The sequence below is a fragment of the Sparus aurata genome, chromosome 5 (assembly GCF_900880675.1).
Source record: "Sparus aurata chromosome 5, fSpaAur1.1, whole genome shotgun sequence".
Lineage (NCBI taxonomy): Eukaryota > Metazoa > Chordata > Actinopteri > Spariformes > Sparidae > Sparus > Sparus aurata.
This window is the reverse complement of record NC_044191.1, coordinates 36943050-36965549: the sequence shown is the minus strand read 5'-3', so window position 1 is coordinate 36965549 and position 22500 is coordinate 36943050. Positions and strand designations below refer to the sequence as shown.

The 22500-nt window shown below is 44.9% G+C and overlaps 2 protein-coding genes across 13 annotated transcripts in view; one reads left to right on the top strand and one right to left on the bottom strand.

Annotated features, from left to right (window-relative positions):
• cntrl (centriolin) overlaps positions 1-16502 on the top strand; it is a 35299-nt gene extending 18797 nt beyond the window's left edge. For 7 of the 12 annotated variants that reach the window (XM_030416324.1, XM_030416323.1, XM_030416322.1 and 4 more), the window contains 23 exons: positions 766-976; positions 1086-1169; positions 1275-1454; positions 2511-2654; positions 3009-3195; positions 3267-3481; positions 3950-4074; positions 4390-4519; positions 6906-6952; positions 7037-7240; positions 8467-8530; positions 8697-8807; positions 9720-9837; positions 9971-10335; positions 11132-11226; positions 11457-11572; positions 11676-11749; positions 11841-11936; positions 14169-14268; positions 14843-14979; positions 15093-15173; positions 15322-15384; positions 15915-16502. In XM_030416324.1, coding sequence (XP_030272184.1) covers positions 766-976; positions 1086-1169; positions 1275-1454; positions 2511-2654; positions 3009-3195; positions 3267-3481; positions 3950-4074; positions 4390-4519; positions 6906-6952; positions 7037-7240; positions 8467-8530; positions 8697-8807; positions 9720-9837; positions 9971-10335; positions 11132-11226; positions 11457-11572; positions 11676-11749; positions 11841-11936; positions 14169-14268; positions 14843-14979; positions 15093-15173; positions 15322-15384; positions 15915-16064 — 3097 coding nt within the window. In that variant the 3' untranslated portion in view covers positions 16065-16502. The remainder of the gene's footprint in view (positions 1-765; positions 977-1085; positions 1170-1274; positions 1455-2510; positions 2655-3008; positions 3196-3266; positions 3482-3949; positions 4075-4389; positions 4520-6905; positions 6953-7036; positions 7241-8466; positions 8531-8696; positions 8808-9719; positions 9838-9970; positions 10336-11131; positions 11227-11456; positions 11573-11675; positions 11750-11840; positions 11937-14168; positions 14269-14842; positions 14980-15092; positions 15174-15321; positions 15385-15914) is intronic. The other 5 variants (XM_030416319.1, XM_030416317.1, XM_030416316.1 and 2 more) reach the window with 5 other exon arrangements.
• Positions 15417-21613, bottom strand: tti2 (TELO2 interacting protein 2). Its single transcript, XM_030416387.1, has 10 exons — positions 21097-21613; positions 20572-20744; positions 19699-19756; positions 19445-19573; positions 17887-17979; positions 17475-17665; positions 17235-17378; positions 16868-17027; positions 16536-16667; positions 15417-16025 (listed from the first exon to the last, which is right to left on the bottom strand). Exons 1-9 carry the CDS (start codon positions 21577-21579, stop codon positions 16581-16583), a joined length of 1518 nt encoding a protein of 505 aa, XP_030272247.1. The 5' UTR covers positions 21580-21613; the 3' UTR covers positions 15417-16025; positions 16536-16580.
• Positions 21614-22500: the final 887 nt, after the last annotated feature.

Sequence of the window (22500 nt, the reverse complement as noted above, 5' to 3'; positions counted from 1 at the left end):
GACTGATCGGATCCTTCATGATCATACTTGTCAACCTTCTCGTCCCAGAACCAGAGGACACATCTCTGGTTCTCACAACCTGGTGCTGTAGTCTGCTGTTCTGGTCCAGCTCGTCCTCCTCAGGAAGTGAGAGACGGACAAACAGGTGTAGACGAGAAAGAATATTTAAATAATCCTCAGAAGGAAATCTGCCACGTGGATTTTCCCGTCAGCCTCAGGATTCACCCAGCAGCAGTGACGCACACAGACTCTCTGAAGGGCAACGAATGACAGACGTTACTTTATACTTAGACAGTTACACTGCAGGGAAACATACTGACAGTTTACAGTAAAATACACATTATTTGACATTATTTGACATTATTTGATCTTTTTATTTGACTTGTTTTGTTCTTTGCAGGAAACACAGTCCGTGGATATTTTGGTTTGCTTCGGTTTTGAAATCCTCCCTATTTTATAGGTCCAAAGTTTGGCAGGTATGGTGAGAAGATAATGTCAAATTAAAGACAGTCTAAAAAAGTGTAGAGCTGAGAGTGAAACATGAAACAGAACCAGGTGAGCGGGTCAGTCTGAGGAGATGTGACCGGGCTCAGACTGAAGACTACAGGATCTAAGTTCTTCATGTGTCGTCACATGTTCGCCTGCCTGTAGTGTGTAGTGCTGTTTGAAATAAACTGACTGCAGCTGTAGAGGATCAGCAGCAGCTCAGAGTCTGGATCTGGATCTGGATCTGGATCTATATGATGACTGTCTGTCCTCCTGCAGTCCGGTGAGGCCTCAGGACATGTTGTCCAGGAGTGTGGAGCAGCTGTACAGGACGATCCAGCAGACCAGAACCAGCAGGGGGCAGCTCCAACAAGACTACAGCCATAGCCAGAAACTGGACAGACTGCAGGCCCAGCTGGACCAGGACCAGGACCAGGACTCAGACTGGAGGACGTCTGAGAGCAGAAACAGAGACATTCAAGACAAACTGGTGAGTATCAGCTGCAGTCCAGACCAGAACCAGCAGCCCGTCCTGACGGTCCTCAGGTCACAGAGTTTCACTTTACTTCTGTTAAAACGATGAGTGTTGTTGTTTATTGGTGGTTGTTCAGGAGGCGGAGCTTCAGCAGAGCCGCCTGCAGCTTCAGGACGTCCAGCAGGAGAGAGACGCGCTGCTGCAGCAGGTCATCTTCCATCCTATAACACAATTCATGTTGAGCTCATTGGAGGTGAGCAGCAGGTCCGCAGCAGTGCATGCTGGGACTGACTTTGTGTGTCATGTGATCCAGCTGCGTTCACAGAGCGACGGCCACCAGAGGAGCCTCGGCCGCCTCAACAGGAAACTACGGCAGCTCAGTAGGTCCATGTGTGACTCTGATCAGCTGACGGCCGAACAGCTGAAGACAACCACCGAACAGCTGAGAGCTCTGAACCACACGGTGGAGCTGCTGCACACACACACACAGCAGGTACACACACACACACACACACACACACACACACAGCAGGTACACACACACACACACACACACACACACAGCAGGTACACACACACACACACACACACACACACACACAGCAGGTACACACACACACACAGCAGGTTCACACACACACACAGCAGGTACACACCCACACACACACACACACAGCAGGTACACATACACACACACAGCAGGTACACACACACACACAGCAGGTACACACACACACACACACACACACACAGCAGGTACACACACACACACAGCAGGTTCACACACACACACAGCAGGTACACACCCACACACACACACACACAGCAGGTACACATACACACACACAGCAGGTACACACACACACACAGCAGGTACACACACACACACACACACACACACAGCAGGTACACACAGCAGGTACACACACACACACACACACACAGCAGGTACACACACACACAGCAGGTACACACACACACACACACACAGCAGGTACACACACACACACACACACACACACAGCAGGTACACACACACACACACACACACACACAGCAGGTACACACACACACACACACACAGCAGGTACACACACACACACACACACAGCAGGTACACACACACACACACACACACACACACAGCAGGTTCACACACACACACACACACACACACACACCAGCAGGTACACACACACACACACACACACACACACAGCAGGTACACACACACACACACACACAGACACAGCAGGTACACACACACACACACACACACACAGCAGGTACACACACACACACACACACACAGCAGGTACACACACACGCACACAGCAGGTACACACACACAGCAGGTACACACACACACACACAGCAGGTACACACACACACACACAGCAGGTACACACACACACACACAGCAGGTACACACACACACACCACTCTGCAGGGGGAACGTGAGGTGAACTTGGCTGACGCGAGGTCGACATATACGGTGTATCCGTGGTAACGCGGCGTCTCGCTCTTCTTCTGCTTGTGTTTGTGTCAGAACTCTGTGGAGGAGCTCGACGGCAGCATTCACACAGTGAAGGAGCCTCAGAGACACACACCAAGACAGAAGCTGGATCAGACCAGAACCAGAACCAGGACCAGGGATGGAGGACAGTGGTGCTTCATACCTCCTGGACACAGTGTGAGACTTTTCATCTTTTTTATGTCAAACTCACAGGTATTCCTCCAGGTGACTGTCGACGCGTCCTCACTGTTACTGCGACTGGATCGAGATGAGTGAATGCAGGAGAGCAGCCAGCAGAACCGAGTCCACCGGACGGCACAGATGCTGTTCCACAGGACTGTTGCTGGAGTTTGTATATCACTGAAACTCCTTTTGAGATCATCACAGATTTATCTTCAGGAAAACTGATTCTGAACATACGAGACCATCAGGGACCGGATCTTTAAAGAGAGTTCTGTAAAGAGTTATCTTCCTCCACATTGTCACTCAGAGCATCATGGGAACTTAACGTTCGCTCTCTCTGTCTCTCAGGTTCCCAGTCTGGGCTCTCTGGGGACTCAGGACTCTGGTGTCGGGCTGCAGTACTTCAGTTCTCCTGATGGGGGGCGACAGCAGGACAGAACACCCACGAGGGGAGGAGGAGGAGGAGGAGGAGGAGGAGGAGGAGGAGGAGGGTACTGGGTGTTTGTCCCCCCGACACACACTGACTCTGACTCAGGTACAAACACACATTAACAACATGATGAGATTCAACTGCAGACGTGTCCTGAACTGTAACCTGTCCTGCAGCAGAGTGGAGGGACAGTGGAGGAGACAGTCCTCCTCCTCCTCCTCCTCCTCCTCCTCCTCCTCCTCCTGTCTCTGCTGACCTCTCAGACACTCTCAGTCGGGCTCCTCTGGTCGGACCTGCCTGGCTGCTCTGTGGTTCACCTGCAGCGGTCGTCTACAGTCAGCCAGCAGGAGGCGCCGCTCTGCACTGCAACATCCCCGAGCACAGAGACGAGGTCAGTATCTACTCATACCAACATAACTGAGTTTGACGCTATCGCCCCAAAAGTCATCAAAATATTCAACAAAAACTCAGATGACAAAAACAAACTGAAGTCTCTTTAACTTTACATTCTGGTTGGAAACAAATATTTGGGAACACACTGTTTTATTTATTAAAAAAATAATCATGTTAAATAGGTAAACACAAATCATGTGACAATATTTTAAAAAATTCACCACCATCAACAGAACCAATCAGATCATCAGGTCACAATCAGACATGTTGACGGCAGCAGCGGTGGTCATGTGGTCGTCTCTGTCGTATCGCTGCGATCGAGCTGTGATAGAAAATGTTTTATGAAAAAATTGTTCTTTCTAGATAAAATAAGCAGACGGTAACATCCAACCTGGGACAGTTTAATCATCAGTGTGTCAATGTTCGTGTGTGTGTGTGTGTGTGTGTGTGTGTGTGTGTGTGTCAGCAGGAAGACAGGTGTGTGTGTGAGTGTTTGCACAGAGAGGCAGAGCGAGCAGAGGAAGATGAGAGGAAGAAGAAGAAACTACGTCTGGAATCCAAACAGCTAAGACGCACGCTGAGACGACACAGGTCACACACACAAACTATTTCATGATTTAGATTTTCTGACTCTGTGTGGCTGAAGTAGACTTCTGCTCTCACTGTACGGATCAATCAGCCGCAAACACACAACCTCCAACTGGCTGTTTCCAATTATAATGAAAGTTTTGTTGTTGACACAGAGAGGAAAAGGCAGAAACAGACACGATGGCGGCCATGTTGGAGATCTGAGTGTGAAGCTGCTCAGACTCAAGACAAGAAATGTTTTAACACACACACATTGTTCACACACGTGATCATATTGTGTGTGTGCGTGTGTGTGCCTACGCGTGTGTGTCCATGCAGGAGTGTGATGCAGGTGTGTGATGAGGTGGAGTGTGTGGAGAAAACTCTGCTGAAGAGACGAGCTGAACTACGGGAGGCCGACCGGCTGCTGCTGGAGGCTCAGAGCTGCATAAACACCAGCAGAGAGCAGGTACACACACACACACACACACACACACACACACAGTATCACTCCTTCACCTTCATCAATCTCTGTATGAAAAGTAAATGAAGGAGACAGATCAGATCCCTGAGCAGAATTTAGTCCAGAAAACAAAGATTCATCTTTTTCATTATTCAAACAAGAAAGTTAGTTTAGAAATAGAAGACAGGGAGAGATTTCTTATGGTGAAGTTAGTTTCAGGTTGGAGTACATTAACCATTCTCTGGGTCAGTGGGTCACATGACCTGGAAGATAATGGAAACAGTGCAGATGTTTCATTTAGAAAATCTAATATATGGTGTTGCTGTTATATTGATGATCCTCCAGGGGGGATTCCAGACAGCGGGTTTAGTGAAAACTCTGAGTTTGTTACACTGAGATGAGAGAAACTCTGAGTTTGTTAACCCTGAGATGAGAGAAACTCTGAGTTTGTTAACCCTGAGATGAGAGAAACTCTGAGTTTGTTAACCCTGAGATGAGAGAAACTCTGAGTTTGTTACCCTGAGATGAGAGAAACTCTGAGTGTTCAGTTCCAGAAAGAGAGGTAAGTTAAACTCTGGGTCTGTTACTGCGGTAACTGACTCTGTGAACAGAACCTGCTCACTGCAGGTTTACCTGAAGAAACCCTGAGTGTGACGGAGCTGTCTGACAGCGGCTGTCCTTCCCTTCTCAGTCCCATCATGTTGAAGCAGAAATCATTCACATAGTTTTACACCAGGAGGAGAATTTAGTGCCTCTAATGTTGGGTCCTGGGGGTGAGTGACGCCCTCAGCCTCTGCTCACCCAGCGACCTGACTCAGGACCAGCTCCTCTGCTCACCCAGCGACCTGACTCAGGACCAGCTCCTCTGCTCACCCAGCGACCTGACTCAGGACCAGCTCCTCTGGTCACCCAGCGACCTGACTCAGGACCAGCTCCTCTGTGACCTGACTCAGGACCAGCTCCTCTGGTCACCCAGCGACCTGACTCAGGACCAGCTCCTCTGTGACCTGACTCAGGACCAGCTCCTCTGGTCACCCAGCGACCTGACTCAGGACCAGCTCCTCTGCCTCTGTGGGACGTGCTGCAGGTGGAGGTGAGCACCACTTCATGTTCAACTACTCAGCAGGATGTCAGGACACAGATGTGTGTTAAACAGCATCTGTTGGTGGTAAAAGCTACTACAAGTTAAAATATCCACTGAATAAACTTTTATTTTGTTTAATATGTGAAATAAAACCAGAGTGAGGAGCCATCGTGAGACTGTTTTTATGTCATTTCAGCTGATTTAAATAAAATAAAACAGCCTGAAATAAAATAAAATAGCCTAAAATAAAATAGCCTAAAATCAAATGAAATAAAACATTTAACAACATTCAACCACTTCCTCAAAGGCTAATATAAAAGAAAGTGATGTTAAAGACGACCGCATCTAAAACCCTTCAGTGATTTTTATTACGGCCGCAGCCGTGTTACTTTTTTTACACACACAGACAGGTAGACACAGACAGGTACAGACACAGACAGGTACAGACACAGACAGACAGGTACAGACACACACAGACAGACAGGTACAGACACACACAGACAAGTAGACACAGACAGGTACAGACACAGACAGACAGGTACAGACACACACAGACAGACAGGCACAGACACACACAGACAGGCACAGACACACACAGACAGACAGGTACAGACACAGACAGACACACACAGACAGGTAGACACAGACAGGTACAGACGCACACAGACGGGTACACACACAGACAGGTACAGACGCACACAGACAGGTACACACACAGACAGGTACAGACGCACACAGACAGGTACACACACAGACAGGTACAGACGCACACAGACAGGTACACACACAGACAGGTACATGCTGTTTAATGTTTTATTTTATTTTATTTTACGCTATTTTATTATTATTTTTTTTTAGGCAATTTTATTTTATTTTAGGCAATTTTATTTTATTTTAGGCAATTTTAGGCAATTTTATTTTATTTTAGGCTATTTTATTTTATTTTAGGCTATTTTAGGCAATTTTATTTTTAGGCAATTTTATTTTATTTTAGGCTATTTTATTTATCTTTTTTCCCAGAAAATGTCTGCTTCCTGTTTTCTCCCCTGTTGCCATGGTGAATCACAGTATCGGAGCTCCATTGATGATGATGGCTTTTTACTAGTCGTCAGGCACGAGCTCAACTCAGAGTTAACATACTCAGAGTGACTTACCGAACTCAGATCAGCTGTTCTGGAACTGAAAACTCTGAGTTTCACTTCACAGGATAAGTCAGCTCAGAGTTCAGGGTGAGGCTGAGAGTCTGTTGAACCTCCTTTCTGGAATACTCCTCTGGTTTCTTCTCTCAAACACTTGTTTCTCCTGCAGGCAGGTTCAGCTCAGGATGGCGCCACCTGTCTGCTGGAGGCGATCAGGTAAAGTCACATCTGAACTTGAAGCTCAGTTCACAGCTTGTACTTCTTCATCTTGTCCTCATCATCATATTAACTGATCGCCAGGGAGCTGCAGGAGGAGGTGGAGGAGCTGAGGAGGAGGAGACAGGAGGAGGAGGAGGCTCTGATGGAGGTGAAGGAAGAGGTGGAGGAGCTGAGGAGGAGGAGACAGGAGGAGGAGGAGGCTCTGACGGAGGTGAAGGAGGCGCTGAGGAGCAGAGAGGAGGAGTTACAACAAGTCAGCACAGACATACACTCAGCTACAGACAGGTACAGACACACACAGACAGGTACAGACACAGACAGGCACAGACAGGTACAGACACACACAGACAGGTACAGACACACACAGACAGGTACAGACACAGACAGACAGGCACAGACACACACAGACAGGTACAGACACAGACAGGTACAGACACACACAGACAGGTACAGACACACACAGACAGGTACAGACACAGACAGACACACACAGACAGGTACAGACACACACAGACAGGCTCAGACACAGACAGACACACACAGACAGGTACAGACACACACAGACAGGTACAGACACAGACAGGTACACACAGACAGGTACAGACACAGACAGACACACAGACAGGTACAGACACAGACAGACACACACAGACAGGTACAGACACACAGACAGGTACAGACACACACAGACACACACAGACAGGTACAGACACACACAGACAGGCTCAGACACAGACAGACAGGTACAGACACAGACAGACACATACAGACAGGTACAGACACACACAGACAGGTACAGACACACACAGACAGGTACAGACACAGACAGGTACACACAGACAGGTACAGACACACACAGACAGGAACAGACACAGACAGGTACAGACACAGACAGGTACAGACGCACACAGACAGGTACAGACACAGACAGGTACAGACGCACACAGACAGGTACAGACACAGACAGGTACAGACACACACAGACAGGTACACACACAGACAGACAGGCACAGACACAGACAGGTACAGACGCACACAGACAGGTACAGACGCACACAGACAGGTACAGACACACAGACAACATCTAGAGATCTTTTATTGTGAAACATCTGGAGATCTTTTATTGTGAAACATCTGGAGATCTTTTATTGTTTACACATTCCTCTGTTATGTTTGGTCTAAATTTTGGTGAAATGTTTCCTATCATCAGAATTTAGTTTGAAAAGACACTTTGAGGAAGTGGTTCAATGCTGTTTAATGTTTTATTTTATTTTATTTTACGCTATTTTATTATTATTTTTTTTCAGGCAATTTTATTTTATTTTAGGCAATTTTATGCTATTTTATTTTATTTTAGGCTATTTTATTTTATTTTAGGCAATTTTAAGCAATTTTATTTTATTTTAGGCAATTTTAAGCAATTTTATTTTATTTTAGGCAATTTTATTTCATTTTATTTAAGGCTATTTTATTCAATGTGTGTGTGTGTGTGTGTGTGTGTGTGTGCGCAGGTTGGCTGATGTGCTGTCTACCTGTCAGGACTCTCAGAAGCGCCTCGACTCACTCAACATTCAGGTAAACTTCATCTTCAACTTTTCATTTTTGTAGTTTGGTTAATTATTAATGAATTGATCAGATTGCTGAGAACAAAAAGAGATTTTCTGTTTCTTTAAACTGACATTAGCGTTAAAATGAAGCTGAGGCTGGAGGTTTGTTCTGACACAGTGTGGTCGTCCTGCAGGAGGAGCAGCAGGAGCAGAGGCTGCTGCAGAGGACGGAGGAGCATCAGACAGCTGTGAACAGAGTGGAGGAGGTCAGAGAGGAGGAGCACCGACTGAGGAGCAGAGTTAAGGTGATCACAGAGGAGGAAGGAGTTATCATCTTCTCTGCAGGGTCAGAGCAGTAACTGAATACATTTACTGTACTCAGATACAGTTTTGAAAGCAGGACTTGAACATGTTCGTCAGCTTCAGCTTCAACAGGGCTTCAGATATTCTCCTTCTGCCTCACTCTCTCTTCTGAGCCACATTTGTCATGTTTCATTTGACCTCTGTGCCGTCGTGCCTTCACAGTTTGAGTCATGCTTGTAACTAATCGCGGCTGACATATGTGTTAAAAGCATGAACGTGACTGTGAAGTAGGCTGAAACAAACATCTGTATGTTTTATGATGTTACATGAACCTATTTCATTTTCAAAATGATTTCTGAGAGTTGATGTCGGTCGTATAGATTCAATTTAATTCAAAACACCTTACTTGTCCCTGGGGGGCGACAGTAGAGACATCAGAGTTTATTCTTGTTTATCTATGTTAAAGTATCCGAGTACTTCCAGTCCAGCAGTCTGGGAACAGAACATAAATATTGAAGTGAACAGAGACGACGCTGCTGGACCCACAGTGAAGAGGAAAGAAACTCTCCTGTTGGTCCGTCTCACTCCTGCTGTCGGGACGAGTCGTCCTGCTGTCGCCTCATGAAATAAAATACAATAAAATCGCCTAAAATACAATAAAATCACCTAAAATAAAATAAAATCGCCTAAAATAAAATAAAATCGCCTAAAATAAAATAAAATCGCCTAAAATAAAATAAAATAGTCTAAAATAGAATAAAATAAAATAGCCTAAGATAAAATAAAATAAAATATGACGAGTTGTCCTGCTGTCGCCTCATGATGACGTTTCATTGAAACCTTGAGGATTTTAAGATGCTGCAGTGAAAAACAACTCGTAGAAGCTTCAGTATCAGACGTCTGTGTGACTGCAGGAGCTGCTGGAGCAGCAGGAGGCGCTGTGGAGTCAGAGGACGTCCACAGAATGTGTCCTGAGAGAGGACGAGCAGAGACTGATCACAGTACAGACTGAGGTCAACACACACAGAGCAGGTGACCACACACACACACACACACACACACACACACAGGCAACGACTGCACTAATCTCAGCCTCTTTAACAAAAGCTAACGTGTGTGTCTGACTATGTGTTGTCACCTGCTGTGTGTGTGTGTGTGTGTCCAGAGCTAAAGCAGGTCCTGCAGGAGTTACTCGTAGAACAGCAGGCGTTGGAGAAAGTGAAAATCAAACGCTCCCAGAATGTCCAGAGGCTCCACAAGAAACAGGACGAGCTGCAGAGGACGAGGGACGAGCTGGATTCAGTGAGGGATGAGTTGGACGGGACACGTGATGAAGTACATAAGAGGGAGGCTGAGCTGGAAAAGAAGCAGGAGGAAGTGGACAGGATGCAGGAGGAAGTGGACAGGATGCAGGAGGAAGTGGACAGGAAAAGGAGAGAGCTGGCTGAGCTGCATCAGGAAGTTGAGTCCCGCAGGAAGGAGGCAGAGATTTACCAGAAAGAGTCAAACCAACAGCAGACAGAGCTGCAGGTCAGTCGACTGTGTCGAACTCACAGAGAAGATTCACTGTTCAGGTTTTCTGTCATGGCTGCAGCAGCATGTTCAGTAGAGATGAAGTCAACAGCCTGTGTGAACAACAGGTTGGTTGTCATGGTAACTGTGGCCACAGGTGGAGTATTGTGTTTTATCAGCAGGAACATTTGATACATCACTCTGATATATGAGTCTCTTTATGTTACATCATAGTTTATGGTAATAATGGTTATTGTCAGTCACAGCAGGAGCTGAGCAGAGTCCTCCTGGCTCACAACTGCAAACAGCCTCTTGTGGTTAAAATGAATATTACACAAAAAAAAACAACACTTTTTTCCCTGATTTTTTTATTGTCACTCTTTTTCACACAAACTCGTCGTCTGCAGCAGAAAGAAAGAAAGTTTCTGTTCGGCTCATTTTTCAAAGTGTTGTTTTTTCCATTCGGTTTTCAACTTGTGTCTCGTTCTTCTCCTGAAGAGAGTAAAAGTTCCACTAATTTTCAAAGATTTAATGAAAAACAAAGTTTTTCTCCCTTTTACATTTAAAAATTAAAATAGATAATAAAAAGTTTTTTGTCTTTTTTCCAGCTCATTCAACCTTTTTCTCCTTCTTTTACTTTGTATTATCTTTTCCTCCTAAAATGTTCTTTTCCAACACTTTCCCCACTTTTTTTACTCGGTTTCACACGTAAAAAAGAAAATCTTGCAATCTTGAGATTTTGTTTGAAAAAAGCCAAATCGGTCGAGATAAAAAATGTTTCTCTCCTGTCAAAACGTATTTTTGATTGGTGCAGCAGCAGCAGGAGGAGCTGAGCAGGAGGAGGGAGGAGAGGAGCAGCCTGCAGGAGCAGTGTAAACACCTGGAGGCCCGACGGAGGCACGCCGACAGGTACACACACACACACACACACACACACACACACACACACAGGTGGGTGTATTATTTGGATGTAACATTATAAAACAAAACAATAACTTTAATGTGAAGTTTAAAAAACGTCATAAAAACCTGCAACTGAGTGAGAAACTATTAATGGTGACATCATCAGTGCCAGTGATCATTGGTTTATTTATGAGTTTCTGTGTGTGTGTGTGTGTGTGTGTGTGTGTGTGTGTAAGGTGTCTGTCAGCGGTGGAGGCGGAGCTTACTAAACAGAGGGAGGAGCTCAACCACGCCCAGCTCCTCAAACAGGAAGTGGTCAGAGACACAGCAGCCACTCAGAAGCAGCTTGATGGTGTGACATCATCTCTACATCCAGAACATACAGATTATTGATTATGACTGAAACGTATTGAGCGTGATCAGCTTTAATCTTCTGATCGTGATGTTTGTTTCAGAGCACAGTGAGCTGCTGACTCTGCTCAGTGCACAGCTGGAGGAGAGGAGGACACACCTGCACACTGTGGAACAGGTGAACACACACACACACACACACACACACACACACACACACAGTCAGGCTGGCCTCTGTGTTTGTACTGATGAGTGTGTGTGTCCTGTAGGAGCTGAGTGTGTCCAGTCAGCTGCAGCAGCAGAGAGACGAACAACTGAAGGAGCTGAACACACAGATACATCACACACAGGTACATCACACACAGGTACATCACACACAGGTACAACACACACAGGTACATCACACACAGGTACATCACACACAGGTACATCACACACAGGTACATCACACACAGGTACAACACACACAGGTACATCACACACAGGTACATCACACACAGGTACATCACACACAGGTACATCACACACAGGTACATCACACACAGGTACATCACACACAGGTACATCACACACAGGTACAACACACACAGGTACAACACACACAGATACATCACACACAGGTACATCACACACAGGTACATCACACACAGGTACATCACACACAGGTACAACACACACAGGTACATCACACACAGGTACAACACACACAGGTACATCACACACAGGTACATCACACACAGGTACATCACACACAGGTACATCACACACAGGTACATCACACAGGTACATCACACAGGTACATCACACACAGGTACAACACACACAGGTACAACACACACAGGTACAAACACACAGGTACAATCACACACAGGTACTAACACACACAGGTACAACACACACAGGTACAACACACACAGGTACACACACACAGGTACAATACAACACAGGTACATCACACACAGGTACATCACACACAGGTACATCACACACAGGTACATCACACACAGGTACAACACACACAGGTACAACACACACAGGTACAACACACACAGGTACAACACACACAGGTACAACACACACAGGTACATCACACACAGGTACATCACACACAGGTACATCACACACAGGTACAACACACACAGGTACAACACACACAGGTACAACACACACAGGTACAACACACACAGGTACAACACACACAGGTACATCACACACAGGTACAACACACACAGGTACACACACACAGGTACAACACACACAGGTACATCACACACAGGTACATCACACACAGGTACAATACACACAGGTACATCACACACAGGTACATCACACACAGGTACAATACACACAGGTACATCACACACAGGTACAACACACACAGGTACAATCACACACAGGTACATCACACACAGGTACATCACACACAGGTACAAACACACACAGGTACATCACACACAGGTACAACACACACAGGTACAACACACACAGGTACAACACACACAGGTACAACACACACAGGTACATCACACACAGGTACATCACACACAGGTACATCACACACAGGTACAACACACACAGGTACAACACACACAGGTACAACACACACAGGTACAACACACACAGGTACATCACACACAGGTACAACACACACAGGTACATCACACACAGGTACAACACACACAGGTACAACACACACAGGTACAACACACACAGGTACATCACACACAGGTACACACACACAGGTACATCACACACAGGTACATCACACACAGGTACATCACACACAGGTACATCACACACAGGTACAACACACACAGGTACAACACACACAGGTACAACACACACAGGTACAACACACACAGGTACATCACACACAGGTACAACACACACAGGTACAACACACACACAGGTACAACACACACAGGTACATCACACACAGGTACAATACACACAGGTACATCACACACAGGTACATCACACACAGGTACAATACACACAGGTACATCACACACAGGTACATCACACACAGGTACAACACACACAGGTACATCACACACAGGTACAACACACACAGGTACAACACACACAGGTACAACACACACACAGGTACAACACACACAGGTACATCACACACAGGTACATCACACACAGGTACAACACACACAGGTACAACACACACAGGTACATCACACACAGGTACAACACACACACAGGTACAACACACACAGGTACATCACACACAGGTACAACACACACAGGTACAACACACACAGGTACAACACACACAGGTACATCACACACAGGTACAACACACACACAGGTACAACACACACAGGTACAACACACACACAGGTACATCACACACAGGTACATCACACACAGGTACATCACACACAGGTACATCACACACAGGTACATCACACACAGATACAACACACACAGGTACAACACACACAGGTACATCACACACAGGTAGAATTGGAGAACCATCGCTGCTGTGGAGATATTGCTGCCACTCTGTTGTTCAGGACGGCCGTCAAAGAATGATAGAATAAAGTTATTCTAAAAATCTCTCTCTGTCTCTCTGTGTGTCTCAGGCCGTGTGTGTTGGACTGGCCGATGTTAAAGCTGCAGTGTGTCAGTTGGAGGACAGGCGGCGCCGTCTGACCCAACAGGAGCTGCAGCTGCACCAGCTCGGTCAGTCACTCAATCATTCCATCCTCTAAAAATGTTTTATTCTAGTATAGAAACATTTAAAAACTTTTAAAAAATGTCATTTTTTTAATCTTTTGAATACAAAATGTGTCCTTGAGAGAAAAGTTTGAAAAAAATTCAGACATTTTGTTGAAAAGATTTGGGGGAGGAGTCAGAGTCTTCTCCAGATTTCTAACTATTTTCCTGAAACCTTTTCTGAAAATTATGACGAAGTACGAAATTTGAGAAACAGTTAAGGAGGAAAAAGTCATTTTTATGAGAAAAAGTGAAAAGTCAGAATTTAGATAAAAAGTTACGGGAAAATAGTCAGAATTTCTGGGGAAGTTAAAAAAAAAACTGAGGGGAAAAATGTTTTAAAAAGTCAGAATTTAGAGAAAAGGTCGTTTATTTTAGGAAAAGTGAAAAAAAAAATTAAGGACATTTTTATTTTATTTTAAATTTACAGAAGATAAAATGTGTTTAGAAGATGAAAAAATAAATAAATAATATAAACGTTTAAATAAGGTATTATGAAGACAAAGTAAATCAAATAACTTATTTCCTGTTGACTCATCAGAAGAGGAGCTGAGGCAGAGAGAGAAACAGCTGCTGCACCAGGAGGAGGAGCTACAGCGGCGGGAGGAGGAGCTACAACTGAAAGAGGAGGGGCTACAAAACAAACATGAAGATGAAAAGCACAAGAAAGACGACGAGGTAGAAATGTCACATTTATTCAATAAAGTGTTCTCATTTATTTAACATGTTCTTTGTGTGTGTGTGTGTGTGTGTGTGTGTGTGTGTGTGTGTGTGTGTGTGTGTGTGTGTAGGAGGACAGTAGGGAGGAGGAGGATGATGAAGAGTCTTTCTACCTGTCTACAGCTGGTCTGAGATCAGCCCTCAGTACTGAGGTGAGTTTACACACTAATGTAACATAGATATACATAAATTACATTCACACATGAAGTAATTAATTTATTTCTACAGTCGGCTGTTTAAATGAAAGTGTTGATTTATTCATTGATAGATTTAACTGTGTGTGTGTGTGTGTGTGGTCAGGAGGAAAAGTGGACGGTGGAGCTGCAGAGAGAAAAACTGAGGCGAGAAGAAGAGCGACTGAAGGTGAACCAACACAAGACCTGAGACGAACAGGATTATTGATCCAGTCTGACTTTAATCACCACTTTGTTTCCACAGCTCACATTTATACTTACAGTGAAGACTGAAGTCAGTCTCAGTGTTGTTGTCACATGTTTAGAAGCAGAAGACAAACTCCTGCAACAACTCAGCTTAACACCATGTGACAGGTTAACGGTCCCAGTGAGGGTTAGCTAAACACCTGCAGCAGCTGAACGTTACGATCTGTCGTCATGTGACACTACAGCTGCTGCACCAGAGACGTGACGTCCAAACTGACCAAAGTGTCACAGAAAATCATTTTTTACTCAATGAAAATAAAAAATGATGAATAATGCAACACATGAATCAGACCTGACAGATGCTAGGCTAGGCTAGCAGGCTCTCTCTGCTTTGTCAGTCTTTGTGCTCAGATAAACAGCTCTCAGATCTGTCTCTGTGTTGGACGTCCATCAGACACTCGAGCTTCTGCAGGAGACAGAACAGTCCTGACCCAGTGTCCGTTTGTCCTCCAGGCCCGTCTGCGCTGCAGTTTGTGGACTCAGCAGGAAACTCTGACGGAGAGACGACTGGAGACCGAAGAGACGTTACTGGGACTGAAACACAGACTGGACCAGCTGGACTCTCTGATCACACACACACACACACACACACACAGATGTTAGACAGATCCAGCAGTCTCACCTCAAGTGAGTAGTTTCTGTTTCTGTGGACATCAAGAATCAAACTATGAGACAGCCAAAGATCGACATTTCTGATGTAGGATTGTTATTATTGTCTTAAAGTGTTCAGATCAGCTCCACAGCATCAGCTCAGCCTGCACTGAGTTTGTTTTTACAAAAACCTTTGACATCAAGAAAGAACTTGGAACCTGCAGCAGCACTGAAAGTTTTCTGTTAATGATCAGCTCAGATTTGGACGATGACGCTCCCTGAACGCATCATCAGCATCACTGTGTCATGTGGAGCTGAAACTGTGAACGCAACACGTGATGTCAACATGAAGCGCCAAAAGAAGTTTGTGGTGCCTTCATGAAAACATGTACAACAGAGTTGTAGGCTGCTGTGAATTTTCTTTAAATTAAACTCTTTGTGTGTAAACTCTCCGGTGTCCACGCCTCGTGTGTCTGCTCTCACCTCGTCTCTCACAGGCTCTCCTCCAGGTGTTCCAGGTGTGCTGCATCACCTGTCTGTCGCCATAGTTACTGTCGCTAGGCAACGGAGCATCTCAGAGCTGCAACAGCTGCTGTCGACCTGCTGGAGGAGAGACTGACAGACACGAGATCCATGTTAAAAGCTTGTTGTCAGTAAAAATGTTAAAGGAACTGTTCAGTCGAGCTCATGAAGAAGTGAAGCTGCAGAATCAGAACCACTGATCAAAGTCCAGAGTCTCTGAATGTCTGATCTGTGTGTTCCTCTGTGATCTCACTGAGTCTCAGCTGGTTTAAAGAATATGAAGGTGATCATACCTGCAGGTTTCCATGCGAGCAGCCGTCCAGCAGTCTGATACACAGAACCGTCTGACCCGCCAGCTTCTGTCTGACCGGGTCAGCGAGCTGAGAGTCCGAACACACATCGAGCAGCAACTTCAACAGGCAACGCAGCAACACGTCGACACGACACAGCATCCTGACAGACAGACCGACTGTGATTCATGTTGAACTGTTTACTTTATGAATGTTTGTATTTTTAGACGGTTTGTTTTCATGAATGTCTCGTCTAATCTTTTCTGTCATGATCATGTTTGTTTCTTTTCTTTGTTTTCTTACTTGTTAATGAATCTAATTAAATATACACCAGTCATTTTAACAACGGATCATCAGCTGAGGTTCTGACCGTGGCCAGGCAGCTCTGATGGTTTTCTGCAGCACCTCCAGGATCTTCAGTCGACTCGTCTCCTCAGGTGGGTCTCTGACCTCCAGGTAGCCCAGCACCACCCACTCCACCCGTCGTAGGTGTCTGCACATGGCCACGCCCATCCTGACCCCGCACACAAAACAAACAGCCCCTGAGAATCGGCTTCAGACTCCTCCCACCCCCTGCTATAACAGGATGACTATGAAGCGCTCCTCCTACCTGTCGACGTATGGAGGCAGGGCGGAGGCGTAGACGCGTCGCAGCGCCACCTTGTGCTCCGCCTCCATGTGTGTCAGGACCAGACGCAGCACGTCGTCGTGGTGACCGGGCTTCCTGCGGGAGGAGGAGCTGAGCGAGGAGGGGGGCGTCTCCAAAACCACGAGCAGGTCCAAGAGACAGGACAGGACCGCCTGAACACACACACACACACACATGCAGACCAGGGGAATCGAACCAGCAACCTTCAGATAACAAGACGCTGCCCCTGAGCCACAGCCGCCCAGATCAGCTGCAGTCAGGATTTCAGATTGAAAATGGTGGAAATAAAATCTTTACAAATCAGTTTGAGATCAGTGGAAGTTTTTAACAGAGCACGTGTGTGTGTGTGTGTGTGTGTGTGTGTGTGTGTTACCTGTATGACAGCAGCCTCTGTGGTGTACAGGTGTTTGAACAGCGCCTGATAGAGAACTTCTGCTGTGTTGAACTGACGGAGATCTGCAGCAGGCTGCACACACACACACACACACACACACACACACACCATCATCATCATCATCACAACATGTGGAGTTTCTTAGATTTTCTGTTCTTGGATAAAAACATTTGTTTTCTTCTATGAAATTATTTATTAGGGCAGTGGTCCCCAGCCTCTGTTGCAGCACGGACAGGTACGACATACGACATAATCTAACGGACCGGGTGGGGGTGCGTGTGATTACGCAGAAATAAATAAAATTACACAACAAAGTGCATAAACAACCGAAGTGTTCCTTTCTGCTCCGTCAGTAACTATGGTAACATGCAGTCTCCAGCTGTTGTCCTCTCGTCGTCCTGCAGCTGCAGTTCAGACACTTTATCAGCCAACTTTAACACAGTTGTCCATCTTCTCTTCTTCCGTCTCATCATTATTCCTTTTTTCTTGCAAAGTAGCTCTCCGAAGACGTTTGTTTTACACTTCACAGCTATCTTGAGTTCTTATTTTTCAGGGTACCGTGACTGAAACAGGTCCGTGTCACGCACGCCAACAGGAACAGACGGATGTTGTTCAAAGAGAATCAGTTTTTCAAAATAAAACAACTTTCCGAGTATGATCGTCAATATAACGGAAATAAAATAACGTATTTATTCTTTCTGTGAGGCCCGGTACCAAATGACCCACGGACCGGTACCGGTCTGCGGCCCGGTGGTTGGGGACCCCTGATTTAGGGTTTATAAAAACTCTTTATCTTCTTTAAAAAAATCTGTTGCCTTAAACAAGTTTTAAACTTTCCAAACACATTTTTATTAACATTCTAGTTTTAAAAATATATTTTATCCCAAATGTTGTTTCTCAACAAAATAATTTGAGAACAAATTTTGGGAGGAAAAGTAAAAATATTCAGGAAACATAAAGATCCAAACTTTGGGAAAATATTTTGGTAATACTTTTTTTTTTTTTTTTAGAAAAAATATCAGAATTCTGAGAAAATATTTTGTGAAGAAACGTGTAAAAAATTTCTGGGGAAAAAGGTCCAAACTTTTGGGGAAATGTTTTGGAAAAGGGAAAATTTGAAGAAAATAGTTTGGGAAGAAAAGTACAAATTTTCAAGAAACATAAAGATCCAAACTTAGGGAAAATATTTTGGTGAGAAAAGTAAAAAAATGTTGAATTATTTTTTAGGAAAATATCAGAACAATGAGGAAAAAGTTTGGGAAGAAAGGGAAACATTTTCAGGAAACAAAGGGAAAATGTTTTGGTAAGAAAGGTGAGAAAAACTTTGAGAAAAACTTTGAGAAAAACTTTGAGAAAAACTCGATATTTCTTTATAAATATGTTGAAACTCTTCATGTAGATCAAATTCTCCGTCACCGCGTAGAAACATCGTCAAAGTCACAAAGTGGTCAAATAACCTTTTTTTGACAAAGAGACTTAAAATCGATTGCAAGTTCCATGTGACCATCAGTGTGTGCGTGTGTGTGTGTGTTCTCACCGTGTTGAGCACGATGTGGTGCAGACAGCGAATTCCCAGCATGCAGTTCTCAGGTCTGTGGTGGTCGTTCAGGAGGAGGGAGGGGGGGAGCAGGCGGGGCAGGTGAGGGGAGAGAGAGGGCCGAGTGACCTGCACAAAACACACACACATATTCATACTGTTGCCGTGGAGACTTCAATATGTAGCTTTGTTGACTCTTTTATTATAATCCATGATGACATCATCGCTAAGTGAAGGTCAAAGGTCAAACTGACCTGCAGGAGAGTCCACGCAAACACCAACTTCACTGCTTCACAACGCTGCCAAGAGTCCCTGCAACACACACACACACACACACACACACACACACACACACACACGAGCAGCTGTCAGTGAACACACAGTCCGTTTCACCTGATCCAACCACTGAACAATTGAACAGCATCACCAGACTCCATTAACAAATGTAGTGATTTAAAGAGTTGTTGAGATAAAACAAACTTTCTAACGTAGTGAAACTGTGTGTGTGACAGATTGTAACTCATTGTGTCCTTGTTGTAAATTCAGCATTAAATCTTTCAGCTGAAGTTGTTTGTCTCCTTGTAAAAAGTGTCAGTTTGTGGCAGCATGTCTGTACCAGCCTGTCTGCTTCTGTGTCTAAAGTGCTAAAGTCTTACCTGCCAACATTGATCAGCTGTTTGAACACACTGTTTACACTGATTTCACCATTTACACTCCATTTATGAAAGAAGAAACATGTTATTGATCTAAACATGTCACATGTTACAAAGACACTAAACAGTAACAATATAGGCTACTTCTTTGTCCCCTGTGGAGAAAGTCCCCAGACTCCCTTAACAAATGTGTCAGTTTAGTGAGTTGTTGAGTTGGAGACACTTTATAAACTCTGTGAAACTCTGTCTCTGACTCATTCTGCATTATTTGGACCTTCTTGTTCATTCAGCAAATGTTCTACATGAACTTCTTTTTCTGTCTTTGAGTAGAAACATGGAGTCTGTGTGTCTCAGTGATGGACAGGTTTGTTTCATACAGAGCAGGAAGTGACATCACATCACAGGTGGTCACTCAGACGCAGGTAAATGGAGCTGTGATCTGGACCACAGACTCATATTCAAACTGATTCTCACTTGGTCAGTTGAGGCTGCAGGATGTCCAGGATTCCTCCCAGAATTCCTCTCTTCTCCTGACTCCCATCCCCCATCAGCAGGTGGGCGGAGTCTCTCCAGCCGCCCGCCCTCAGCAGCGCCTCCTGCAGACTCTTAGCTGCAGCTCTGGAGGAGGAGCTGGTCCACGCCTGATCCTGAACACACATGAAACACACATTGATCTCTTATCAATATTAATATTATGCTTGTGTTTCATTTACATATTTCTAAATGCTTTAAAACATACATTTAGAGCAACATTTATTTCAATACTTTGTGTTTCATCACAGACGTCTTCGTTCAGATGTTCAGTGGAGCTTGCTTTGTTTTTTAGGATAAACTTGATCTCGTTCTCACTGAGACTTCAGAACTCATGATCCTCGAGACGAAGCTCCTACAAGAGTTCATCCTCTAATGACAGTTAAAATCAAAACCCTCTGTGGTCCGTCTGAACAAAGACGTCTTTAATAAGACAGAAACTCTGATGTGTGTCGAGTCCAGACCCACCTGGAAGTGTGTGACAGCAAACACACACACAGGAGGCCCAACAGTCATCAGCAGATCAGTGTGACCGCCTCCATTTCCCAGAGTTCCCAGTAGCGCTGTGAGGGCGGAGCACACCGGTGCAGCTCGGCTCGGGACGCTCTGATAGGCTGCAGCGGGCAGCGAGCTGCAGTCGTCCTCACAGAGTGGCAGAGCTGCACAACCAATCAGAGCGCTGACCAGAGAGCCATATAACACCTGAAGCTCCGCCCACCCATCATCCTGATTGGTGGGGGCCGGGCAGAACAGCCAATGAGGATCAGCCGTTTGAAAAAGACACTCCAACTGACCAATCAGAGAGATCTTTTCAGACTCTGAGGATCCACCAATCAGCTTCTCTTGCATACGAGACAGGAGCTCTGTGATTGGAGGAAGAGAGGTAGAGGGGAGGGGCTTCTCTGAGGAGGGGGAGAGATGAAGGTCACAAAGTAAAGATGAAAGCTCCATCCTGAAGATGAAGAGAGCGGAGAAGGAAGAGAAGGACCGACATTAATCACACACCGCACCAGACAGAACAATCAATCAATCAATCAATCAATCAATCAATCAATACAACAGATCAATGTTTCCTTAACGTTTGAAATAAACTTCTGATCACCAGAGAAATGTCGAATGAACGCATCACATTTCATGCTACGTTATACTCTGAGATGTTTACAGACACTCTTCAGCTTCTCCCGCTGCACATGATCACGTCTCTCTTTCTAAATATGCTGGATCTGAATATTTCTTCACACTGGAGTTATTAAACTGTCTTGGAACTGGATGAATCGGGTCTGACTGGGTCGCTCAGTGTATTCAGTGAACCCGTCTGTATTCATGTGTACTGAAGTTTGTGTCATAGCACCCATGTTACTGGTAGTGTCCCACATTGCCTGACTCATATATTATATACTCATATATATATTATATACTCATATACATACATGAGTATATAATACACTCATATAAAATCAACATTTAACTCCAACATAAAGATGTGGATGGACTAATTGATTGACAGAAAGCTCTCTGGAGTTCACAGTGTGATTAGAGATCCATTAATGAGCTCCACGTGTGGCAGCTGCAGCATGATGAACACGTCACAGTGATCCTGACCGTTAACGTCACCAGGTTCTCACCTGACGTCATCATCAGTGTAAAGTATCCTGAAGTCTTACGTACAGGTTGTGAGTACTTCCTCCACAGGTTTTATTGATTTCAGATCACATTGATATTTTAATACACCACACTGTACGTCAGGTGTTAATACTCTTTATGTGTGTCCTGTAATCAGTGATGGAATGTAACTAAGTACGTTTACTCAAGTACGTAAGTCAAGTTTGTTGACGTACTTGTAGTTAACGGAAGTATTTCCTCTATTCTCTT

Excerpts from the sequence above, each read along its gene's own strand:
- tti2 (XM_030416387.1), bottom strand. The coding sequence starts at position 21,579 with ATGGAGCTTTCATCTTTACTTTGTGACCTTCATCTCTCCCCCTCCTCA. Across the intron at positions 19,574-19,698 it reads TTGCGTGGACTCTCCTGCAG|GTCACTCGGCCCTCTCTCTC; the intron begins GTCAGTTTGACC and ends TGTTTTGTGCAG. Across the intron at positions 17,980-19,444 it reads ACCACATCGTGCTCAACACG|CCTGCTGCAGATCTCCGTCA; the intron begins GTGAGAACACAC and ends GTGTGTGTGCAG.